This window comes from Glandiceps talaboti, chromosome 12 (assembly GCF_964340395.1).
Source record: "Glandiceps talaboti chromosome 12, keGlaTala1.1, whole genome shotgun sequence".
NCBI classification, from domain to species: domain Eukaryota; kingdom Metazoa; phylum Hemichordata; class Enteropneusta; family Spengelidae; genus Glandiceps; species Glandiceps talaboti.
Window position 1 is genome coordinate 17,511,267 of NC_135560.1, and position 12,826 is coordinate 17,524,092.

The following is a 12,826-nucleotide window of genomic DNA, read 5'->3' on the forward strand; positions in this document are numbered from 1 at the left end:
AGAAATTTCCATAATTTGTAACTAAGAACTCTAAGCCCATGACTATTACATTCTTACAAATTTAAGTCTGTCTTCAAATGATCAAAAGTACCAAAAAAATTCAAAATTTCCAACTTAAGTTTGTTAATCTTCATACCTAATTTGAATTTCAAATTTCACAAATTTTTCACAAAATTCTTTATCGATTTCATTATCGATATTTCATTCCTCACTGAACATTCTCACATAACATCACATTGTCAGACTAGAGGCAAGCCTGTCTAAGCGTTGAAACAGCTATAGTGCAGCCAACAGCAATTACTTGTATATGCTCAAAAACAATGTCTTGTAAAGGCCACCACGTATATGGGACTGATTTTATTGTGCAATGCTTTATCTTCTTGTTGCATGCTATTTCTGATGTACTCTGCTTAAATAATTTTCTAGAAGTTGTAAACTTTTCTATGTGTTCAAAGATAGAAATTAATATTCTATACATATATTTGTACATAATAAAAATATTTATTCATGCGAGATTACTGGGATATATATAGTTGAAAATTTGTCAGACGTTCCCAAAACTGTGCGTATTATCTACTCACTTTGTAGTATCAAAGATGAAACAAAATTGTAGGAGACAGACAGTTTTGGCAATGTGTGTGATGAAATTAACCGTAAATTTACGTGATACACATATAGCCTTTTGACGACGTGAAGGAACTGACTCAGTATATTTGTTATATTCATGTATTTTAACAATGTATATGCATCGGAAATTATGGTCTTATAGTTTCATCATGTTTTTACAATTTAACTCCAACTCAGAGTCAAAATTCAAGAAAATATTTATGAAAGCAATCAGGTCAGCATGCTAGTATTTGAAATATGAGGTCAAAATCATATCAAAGTTGAGCCATGTTTTAGAATAAAAAATGGCTGCTGAATACCTGACTCTGTGGGTAAAAACAAGACGTCGAACATGAAAATTTCTTAATTATTTTAAAAGGACCCCAGGAACAAGCTATCATATGGGTAAGTTTGGAGAGCTATTAAGAACTTTGATTTTCAGGAAAAGTGTTCCCCCAGGCCAATTCTGTCTTCAAGAGCCTGGCAAATGAGAAGTCAACGTCAATTTATCACTGTTTAATGAAGTACAGCAAAAAAAACGTATGTTCTCAAACAGCTCTCCTAAATCTAAGGTAGAATAGTGACCTTTCATAAATTTACAATCTAGTTGAAAGACCTGATTTAACAACCATGTAATTGGTCTGTCAGCCAGTGAAAACAAACTTTTTAAAAAGTTTTGAGTCAAAGAACTTCCTTATTTAAATTGTGACAAAGGGGTCACTCTATCATAAAAATATTCTTGGTGATTCAAAAAAGGGTTTGTCTTGAATCTTACGGCAAAAAAGTCATTCAGCATTTTTAAAGCAGAAATACGGGTTCAATTGTCAGAACATTTCAGTGAACATAAAATAGAAGTTGCAGATGAGGGATAACAAATTTGTGTTTTGCCAAGTTTTTGAACACCCGTCATAGAGGTCTGAATCTGATAAAAATTGCATACCTTCTATCATAATTAAGGTGAGAAAACCTGATAAAGGGACAGGGGGACTCGGCACGATTTTACCAACTAACTGTCCTTAAACAAAAGCTCTCTGCTGATTATGGTTTACTGTCATTTTTTATTGCCATGGAAACATAATATACAATTAATTACATTACTAGTTGCCCAATACAAAATTATCATAAATTTTCATAAAATGTTTGAGCAAAATAACATGGTAGCAAAGCTCTGCATGAAACAATGAAAATCCATGGCAAAATGATTGATCGAGTAAATCTCAGTTTGCAATTTTGTTAGTCATTACCATAACACAAATATGTGATATGAATAAAAATATTATATTGTACCATTATATGATTTAAAATATGTATATTTTCAGCAAAACAAAATAACAAGATATAACAGGCTTTTAACCTAGCATGTTATGTGAAGCTTAAAATCCCATGATAATAAAATATATTGAGATTACGATCACTATATTTCATGAAATTTCACAAGGGATTTCAAGAATTCATCTCGTAAAAATTTGAACTAAATTGGTCATTGCATCTATATCCCTCTCTGGTTTTGATTTATGCTGATGATAAATTTAAACAATATGCTTGCCAATTTTTGGAGGTTTTCTCATCAATCAATATCCTATGGAATGGTAAATGAGGATTATAGTCAGACTTTGCTTAAAGGGGTACAAGCTGAGGTTGCATGTTTTTGGTGTGTCATTTATGCTGCAAGGTACTTACAGCGTTGTACTCACTGAAGCATACTTAACCATCACTTGCCTTGCAATTAACTGAACTCAAACCTGGTATTAATTATAACTCATAAACGATCCAATTACGATGTTAACTGTATTGACACCAAATTTGTCTGTTTTCATGACGACTTGGGCTTTCTAGTCAAAATAATAAAATGACTACCGACATCGAAAAAAATGATAATTCAGTCAAGGTGATATTTCTTTCAATACACATTTGTATCACCTTATTTCAATTTCCCAAAAAAGACCCTTTATGATTACAAATTAAAGCAGGTTATCCCCTCCTTCAATCTTTTTATTAAATATCTGTGTAATCAAACAGAATTTTTAGACTGCAGAGAAAAATAGCCTACAGCATATTATGCAGAAGTGTGATATATAAATTATCCATTATCATGTTTGTTCCTTTTGTCTATTTGAAAAAAAAAACAATTCTGTGATGCCTCTTAGTTTCTCCTAATTCCTTAGATAAAAAAACAACAATACGAGCAATCAACAGGTCAACAAAATGGCTGGTACATGCATACACTTTGATAGAGGGCGCTCTTCTAGGTGTAATCCTTTAAACTCACCCGATTCTATGCACAACTGCAATATTTTCTACATCCCATTTAACCCTTATTTGTTGACATATCTTTAGTATTTCTTTTTCTGCCATTGGTTTGTACGCTTCATACTCCAATTTGGTTACTTTCTTTCCATCACAGTTGTCACGAGTGGTTCCTTCAAATGAAAAGAAAACAAGGTATAGAACTTCAATTTCGTATGAAAATATTCCCTAAGCTCAAACTCAATTGCAGAAAAAATATTTGTTTGATAAAAAAAGACAATCTGTAGAACGCATTCAAATTATATTATGAAGTGAATGACCTTAATGTTTACCACATGTTGTCATGACGAACGATTCTTTTTACTGACTCCATTCACTATAATATGGCTATTTCTTTTGGTAACAAATTTTACTCAACTGCTACAAGTTTAGAAGGGTATTAAATAAAGGATATTTTGGATGATGAATAGATGAATGAGTTAGTGAGTGGATGCACTAACTGACTGACTGACTGACTGACTGACTGACCGACCGACCCACTCACTCACTCACTCACTCACTCACTCACAGTCGGTCGGTCAGTCAGTCAGTCAGTCAGTCAGTTAGTCAGTCAATCAGTCAGTTAATCAGTGAAATTTAGACCTCTGTGTTGTCTTAATGACTCAGAGTACGCCAACAAGAAAACATCTCAAATTTTCAACAAAGTAAAGTGTTCAATTCTAGCTCAGGTTACAATACAACAAAAAATGTATAATGTTACAAAGACATAGCAGAGTGCCCATTTAGTTCATGTCATTTTATTCTGCAATGTAGTGTATAAATAAAGCCAGTTAAATTACTACCAGTACTTTTCATCTAAGAGCTGAATCATTCAGAGGAAAAAACAAATAAGACTTTCAATGGTTTTATTTTCTATTAAAATTAATATCATGTTGAAATGAATTTTTTACAATCATGATTGAAAGTTGTCACGGCAACATGGATACATAAACCAGACCAAGCTGAATACCAGATGTATGATTGACAGTTGCCATGGCAACTCTGATACATGATCCAAATTAACCTGTACAATTAATACACATGTTAATAATTATTACCAATTAAAATGAAATTTAATAAGTCACAAAATCCTTCTGATTACAATGTCTATTTTCTATACTTTAATACATTTTTTCACACCATAGTCATATGGAGGTGGACACGTTTTGGTTCTCTTTTTTACACTAATTACTCTTAGCTAAATAAAGCACTTTCCCATGGGATTTATACAGGATTAATATATTAATTAATTGACTGGCTTTCTAGCTGAGTTTCTTTCCCCCAGAAAATGATGTGGACATCCGCTAGTAACCTAGCCCATTGTGATAAATGTCTTTATTCAATATACCTAAACACATTCTAAATACTAGTATACACCTTTTCCTTGTTACTACCTTTTACTGTAAACCTGGACATTTTTACACAGACTTATTTTCGCCTGTTTCACTGGAAAACAAAAATGCTAAAATAAGTAGTGACTTAAAAATGCTTCATCCTACGTACATAAACCGTGCACAAACAGTACACAAACAGTGCACAAGGCTTGGTAAAATTCATGAAAATAAGTCATTGACAACAAGTTGAAACATGTAAAATTACAAAAATTTCTCGTGGCAAATACATCTACATGTACATGTAGTAGGTTTTACAGTATTTCATCACTGTCCATGTATAGGAGACACAGAATGGAAATGTATTCAAATGTATTCAATACAAATAGACCTTTTTTGTAGATTCAAATTTCAGCTCAAACTCACGACATTTTTTACTTACATGAATATTAAAAATGCATATAGCATTGCATGCATATTAATTCAGTATGAAATTATTTACATATATAAGCATATTTTCATGTTATAAATTCTGTTTTTCTATATCAGTGATAATTTTCTGGTCTATCCCCAAATTATGTCACGAGTTGTTAATTTCATTTGCCTGAATGCAATGTTCCAGATCTTGCTTTTACTTGTGATGCTTACGTATGTTTCATGGCACACAGAATAGTACAGCTCATTTCATGTTAGTGTTCACAGGCTCTGTTACAGCCCATTTCATATTAGCGTTCATTGACTCTGTTTGGTCAACGATGCAGAAACTAATAAGAAGCTGCACATTCTACACTTTTAAGATAACAAGATTACAATTTCTTGCTACATTTTGTCTATGAAATAAATCATATACACATAATGCAACTAGATGCAGACAAGCAGACACCAATGTTTTGATGTCTGCATTTGATGTCTGCATCAGGTGGCATGTTATTACTTCACTTAATTTTATAGACAAAATGTTATAAGGTACTGTATTCATTCAATCTTGCTATCTTAAAGTGTAGCATATGTGGTTTCTTATTGGTTTCAGCATGGTTGTATGAAACAGAGCCAGTGAATACTAACATGAAACGGACTTTAATATAAAGTAAATCCTCATGTGAAACATACATTGTAAATAATCACATGGACTGACTGCTCCTGTTAAACATTCATTATTATAAATAAATAAAAAACGAAAAGAAAACGCTGAATTTAAACCTTCCCAACATCAAAATCATGGTTCACATTTAGATTAGAATGTACAATTTGAGATAATATCAAAGGTAGCAACAGGAACAACTTTTTCTAGAAAACATGTCCCATTTTAACTGACATGCATCTGACATAATACATAATTTGAGATAGCAGCACCGGAAGCTACAGATGTAACAACTATATCAGCAAAAATACACTTTTCTTGAGGGATTTCAATCACTAGGTATTTCAGAACAAAAACAGAACTACTCAAAATGATTATTTGTCAGTTATAATTTACTGTGTAATATAACTCATCAGAAGATACAGGAAATGTAGTTTTCAACTTTACATAATTTTGAAACTGACTGATTTCCTCTCAGTTTATTATTCTCGCTGTTATGGACAGACAATTAACCGATTTTCCTCATGGGAAAAACATATACATGTAAAACTGTCCGGAACTTAAAAGCAATTGGCATAATACACAGATATTCAAAATTCACAGAAATAAAATAACCATTCAGAAATCTAACAATGTAATTTGGGTTTGTAAGATAAGTAAGTGTCTGACCCCACTAAATGTAGATTAGTAGGCTATCACCAGTTGTTGTACGGATATATAAAATATAAAATGTAATTTGTTCCACGATTCTTCTATAGAAACCATGAAATTAATCAAATGGTATGCCTATTACAATAACAAAACATCAAATTGAATATGGTTAACAATAGAAAATTGACATGATGTACTAAATTTAGTTCTCATGTACAACACGGTCACTGACTATGATTTTCAATTATAGTTTTATAGAATGTACAATTGTCAATTTCATTTTATAGAATGTCAAACTGTTCATTTCATTTAAAATTTATGGAATGTACATGTACAATTGTAAATTTCATTTTTTATGTCACAGGTTTCCATCAATTCATCTAATTTCTTTTTTTTGTTGATATTGCCCTAGTCAAGTATTGTCATGGCAACATAACAGGTTCTCTCACAAAACAGCTGATAGTCATTCTGACATCCATTCAAATCATGGGTTGATAAATGGCTAGAGTACAAATGTCAATGTAATTCATTCTAATGGTTCAACATGTCATATCTGTGTGACTTATAAAGAATATTTCAGAATTTATCCTATCGTATTAAATAATAGGTACCTTTCACTTTCAAATATTTGTTACATCTCTTGTAAAATAATTTGTATATTTCAAAATGTATATTGAAATATTATACACACATGGATGTATGTATATGTATATGTGTGTGTGTGTGTGTGTGTGCATGTATGTATGTATGTATGTATGTATGTATGTATGTATGTATGTATGTATATATATATATATATATATATATATATATATATATATATATATATATATATATATATGATATATATATGATAGTCTTACATATATATATGTGTAAGATATATATGTATGTGTGTGTATGTGTGTGTGTGTGTGTGTGTGTGTGTGTGTGTGTGTGTGTGTGTGAGATAGTCTTACTCATGAAACTCCTAAAAGATAAAATTTGGTCAGATATATACATCTTGCAAATTAAATGATTAATAAAAATATATTGACCTTTTATGGGTGAGACTAGCTTACCATATGCAATGCTTGTACCTAAATACAGGGTCTGCTACTAAAGTTGTTGATTTGTAACAGATCCAGTCTCATCTCAGTATCTAGGGTAGTGAAATGTAGTGAATACCTCATATTCTATACATTTACTTGTGTAATCTAAATGACACCAACCTACAGCTTCGTATAGAAGAAAAAATCTTCTGAGAATTCATTTCCTCTCGCAGTTAAATTGAGTGTGAGTAAGTGTTAACATTCTATAGACAGTTAACTTGCCAAAATTGTCAGCTACAAATGTGTATTTTATCATACCCCAAAAAGACTCGAGTTATCTCACTCTATCTACTCTTTTGAAAAAAAAAGAAAGTGAAAAGCAATCTCTGCAAATATCAAACTGTCACATCTTTGAGAGGATGTGGATTCAACCATTTTGTTTGGGTGAGGAGGGCTATTTTTAGAGGGACTTGGAGTCCTTGTAGAATGTACCAAATGTGTCCATGTTGTTTCACATTGTTTTTTACGAGTAGAAAAACATAGTAAATTTGAGATCCAAAATAAAAGCTGATTTCACATCAATATGCCTACTGCAATGAACTACATTTGTGGTCACTGGATTGTCAGTTTCCATCGACTCACCTATAAAAACTGATATAGCCCCAGCTGTTGGAGATGTCACCTTCTTTGTGATATCTTCTACACTAAGATTTTCAGGTGTAATTTCAACAAAATCTTGACCCATTATTTCTGATCTTCTTTCTCTTCACCTGATATCAGAAGGAGAAAAAGGTTACTGTATAAGTACAAGATATGTAAAAACAAATAATCACGATGAAAAACAAGAACTCTAACTATTTTACGAATGACAATAATTCAACATATGAGGAAGCAACAGATAAATGAATGAAAAGATGAAAGCATATACTGAACGTGACAGTAATTACTTATTTTTACCCAATTTATTTGCAAATCGCTTGCTTACATATGTAGATACACATATGTACCTATACATGTAGGTACATACATGTACAATAACAAACTTTTTACACTATTTTGGGGTTTGTTTTGCAAATAAGGAGTTTAAAACTTGGTCTATGGTGTTCACTTTGTTCTTTGACATAGGTAAACATATAGCTGTTTTATTAATCCAAAACCCAAATAAATACCCATCCTTATCCATATGGCCACTTTAAAGCCACCGAGATGTCAGCATACGTTTGAGACTTATTTGAATCTTCCGAGAAGAACTTTAGTTATAATCCAGAATCCATGAACGTTCATTAATACAGCTTGGTAGGGATGTACTCTGTAAATCTGTAGTGAACTGTAATATTCTCTCAGAAGGAGATAATCCTTAGGATTATTAACTCTATTCTATTTTCCATATTGAACAGTTGGAAGCGTATCCACTCTGTACACTAATCATCTGTTACTATAGATTGGTGCACTTGTTATTCAGCTTATGTGAAGAAATTAAACTCTCAAGCAGGTATTACCGTTGCCGCAATTACAATGATCAGGGTTAGACTGTTTTTAACGAAGTAAGCACTTTGAACATAAATGCTTTAAACACATACTGTTACTCTGTGCAAGGAAACAGAGTTTAACCAATCTTCTTCAAAGAGTTTCAACAAAATTCACTTCTTAAATAATGTGCTTAAGTTTTTGTTGACCTTTTAGTACCAAAAGCACACATGCAAAAATTCAATTTTGACATTGTGTAAAACCACATTCAAAATTGATCAATGTTTCATTTTTATAGTACAATATAATGCACAATGTATTCTACATAAATACCAGCATTAAAAGAAAATATTCCATTTGTGATGATAAATGATATCTGTCAATCGATCTATTACAGATTAATATCAATTGAACACAATAACCATGTCATATCCCTGCATGCTGTGATAAAATTACTTTTGAAGTATGAGAATTTTTTAATAGCTTTAACTGAGACCACCGCAGTGAGTTGGTGCTAATGTATAAAATCATACATCTGCAATCATAAATTTGGGACAAACTCAGGCTATACAGTTTAGTCTAAAACCTATTTCTTCTATACATTAATGTAGAAGTGGCTATTATCACACAGTTTAACTTACACAGAATTATTTCTTTTTAGTTATGTTTTGACCCAACTGCATAACTGATACAAAACCATATGACCTGATTTGAATAATGTATACTGATAATGCATTTCATTTAGTGTACAACATTTTCAATGAAAAGACAACTTTTTTTCAAATTTCTGCTTCACTTTATTTTGGGCGAGATAAACATTTTTTGACTACAGTTACAGACAAATCACCTTTAGTTATTGAGTAACTATACCTTCATTACATTTTGTAGGTAAATGTATTGATTTGAAATACATCCATCTTTTTACGTATGGTTATTCAGAAAAAGGGGATTCCATTTTAATGCTGATTTATTTTAACACAAAATTGTTTTCACCTAAAATAAGGTAAAAGAAGTTTAGAACCTAAGTACATCCACTTTATACAGTCCTTGTCATTATACACTGAAAATTTTACTTTTCAAATATTTTAGTCAACTGATGTATGCGCATATGACACTCAAAAAATTCCCCTCACATTTCATATTTGTATCATCTCTTGAAATCTGAGTTCCATTCAAAACAGAAATGACAAATCATATTGATTTTCCACAAAAAAAAAATGAAGTGGAATCTACCATCACAGAAAGAGTATCCCACCATTCTGAACTTATCAATCATACTGGATTCCAAACTAAACCTTTGGCTTACACATTTCAAGAGTGTGCATTTTACAAAACAACATGTAATCCAGTTAACCTACATTTGTATGAGGTGCATAAACATGAATAATACATGTTAGCATGCACACAAGTTTCAAGTGACACACACACACACACTCTCACACACACATAAACACAATACATATATATATAATTATTATACTGTAGATATTAATAAATATATTATCTTCATAGTTTATCTATACTTCACATACACTATACATGTGACCTTTTGTAGTCAATTTCGAATGTCTTAATGAAATAACTAACATTAAAAATTGAAAGCATTTGTCTCAGTTTCAACCGAATAAATGATGCAAACATGTAGTCAATTTAATATTGAAAACTTAATTGCATTTTTCTGATCCGTCAGTGGTCAGTGTGCTGTTCATAAATATGTACATATTCTGGAAATAAAATGATGAATTTCCAATGATGGCTGATGGCAACTGTAACGTCTGTCATTTTGAGATGAACATCTTCAAGATAAACACATTGTCTTTAGAAAGCATTCAACATTGGAAGTTTTGTGAACAGAGCATCTTTTTAGGCTTAGAGAGCATAGCAAATCTAGATGTATATGTCATCAACATTTTAAAACAAAATCTGATTCATGTAATTGACATGTTGCCGATTTCAAATGCAAACCGGTAATTGATTTTCATGCATTATTGAAATATGTAAATATCTTAACATGATGCAACAAACGTATCATAGAACTGGAAAGAAGACGAAAATGAACCAGCAAACAGGTAAACCATTTGACTTTAAGTGTTTGTTTTAGAAATTGGGTAAAAAACGGACTAAGAAATCTACTAGAATTTACAAAAGAAATCAAAATCTCGGGTAAATTTTATCTCTTTGTAATGATCATAAAAAAGTACTAAAATAATCATTTCATGATCTCAGTCATGAGAATGGAAATTTGTCTGCAAATACTCACAACTTATAAACTTTGCAGCACTGGTGCAGGGAATGAATGCACTCTGTACATAGTAAGAACCATCTTCAGATATTGTTACTTTCCTTAAAACATTTAATGTAATATAATATAATAATAAAAGGCATAGTGTTCTTCTTTCTTTTAAAAAAACCCACCATAATCATAGATTTGGATTAAAATGATCATTTTTGTTCTAAATTTCTAGTCCATGAAAATATCAAACTGACATACGTATGTAATGTTTGTCGATATTTCCACCATAGGACAATGAACTGCACGGGTACCGGGTAAGTTTGATATCTATCTAGTCCATGCATTTATCACCATCAGAATAGAATCATGAATAAGTGTCCTTAGATCAAAACAAATTAACTTCATGCCTGGGAACACTGAGTTCATCCTGGCCTTTATCACATCTTCATAAACAGTTGACAAGATAATGAAGAAAACGAGGGGTTACTAAGGCAACTTGCAAACCAGTAAATTTTATACATTCATGCTAATCCTAACCACAAGAAATCGGTGATTCCAGCATAACTTTAGGAAGTAACTGTCTGCATACATAACATGTATCATTGACTACATTTTTTCCAGATAAGGAATAGTAGATTGGTAATGGCTAAAATATTAGATTTGAATTAGTTCCTGTCCGATAATTTTAAATCTTGGTAGTTCTAACTGAAACAATCTTTTATTTTATTTTTGTTCTTCTTTTTGACGGGCAGAAGCGTTTATAAATTTGTTTACTTAAATTAAAATACTGACATAAAACTTCATAATATTCTTGTATAATGTTAATGTCGATGTATGTCTTTTATGACATTACAATAGGGAACTTGCAATCCAGACTGAGCATGCTCAGACACAAAGGACAGTGGGATTATCTGTGGTTATCGTAATACCTAATCTGGAGATACTGATAAAATAACAAATAACCCCCCCCCCCCCCCCCCACAATGGTCAGGGTAACTATGAATTGATCATTTGTGGTTACAATGTAACATTACTGTTTATAATACTGATTGATTAGTATTTATTATCACATTTCCCATGATGCAACATTCAATATGGCAGGTTTGCAAGTTCCCTATTGTCTTCTGGCATTGTACAGTTGATTACATAGTAGCGATTTTATATGTATAGTGAATTGCGTCATCAGATCATTTATATATATACTAAGTTATATCTTAATACCAGAGTTGAGTTCAACAGTGGTGGTGGTAAAGTATGCTTGTCATAATGAGTAAATAGAATACTGTGTGTACCTTTTCAATATGTAGTAGAAATTACACCATAAAATGTGTAAACTCAGTTTGTGCCTCCTTCAGTTACTGTATTTGGAAAGTATGCATGAATACATGTACATGTGTACATGTAAAATCCCTTATCATTATTCAACAAGTCCTGTTTGTTGGAAAACTGTATGTCTATAGAGGAATGCTGTCTGCACATCAACAATCATTGGTGTTTCTATGGTTGTTGATATACCTTGTTTTTCTGTATATATAGTGTTGGCACTTTTAAGATAAATCACTGGCGTGACATTGACACATCACTGTACACTATTAAGTAGTGCTTGTCTACACCCTGACGCAAATGCTTCAAAACCCAACTGCAGTCTCTCGATGTAGTATGTAGTTTTGTTGTTCTGCATTTATTACCATACCATGCCAGAGCACCATTTCATTTAAACATTCAGTGAAAAAAAGTGTTGACTGGAAAATTTAAAATCACGATACAAATAAGCTTTCAACATTTCAAATAGTGAATCAGTTCATGTTTTTCATGGAAGACAGTATATTTGATGATGCGGGTCTGGATATAATTTGAGACCACAATTTCTGCCTAATGAGACAAAGTGCTGGATGACTATCACCGTAAAGAGAAGTATTCGGTAACTGTAATCTCCCTGAATAAGGTAACAGACGCCAATTCCTTTGTAGTTTCTGAGTTCCCTTTCAGTAAGATAAGAATAAGTATCAAAACCCCTCTCTTATTGCCAAACTGCTATTAAATTTATAGTAAGCAGACACCATTTTAACTCATTTTAGTGCTTAGATCAAAGCAGATCCGTTTCCTCTTGGAGCCATACTCCTAACCTCCAGTGACTTGT

General features: G+C 31.8%; 1 protein-coding gene across 1 annotated transcript in view; it reads right to left on the reverse strand.

The window, feature by feature from the left end:
• The window catches only part of LOC144443564 (molybdopterin synthase catalytic subunit-like), a 38,197-nt gene that overhangs the window by 18,881 nt on the left and 6,490 nt on the right, over nucleotides 1-12,826 (reverse strand). Inside the window, exons 2-3 of the mRNA XM_078133095.1 lie at nucleotides 7,629-7,756; nucleotides 2,876-3,026 (exon numbers count right to left, since the gene is read on the reverse strand). Of these exons, the coding sequence (XP_077989221.1) occupies nucleotides 2,876-3,026; nucleotides 7,629-7,731 (254 nt within the window). The 5' untranslated portion in view covers nucleotides 7,732-7,756. The remainder of the gene's footprint in view (nucleotides 1-2,875; nucleotides 3,027-7,628; nucleotides 7,757-12,826) is intronic.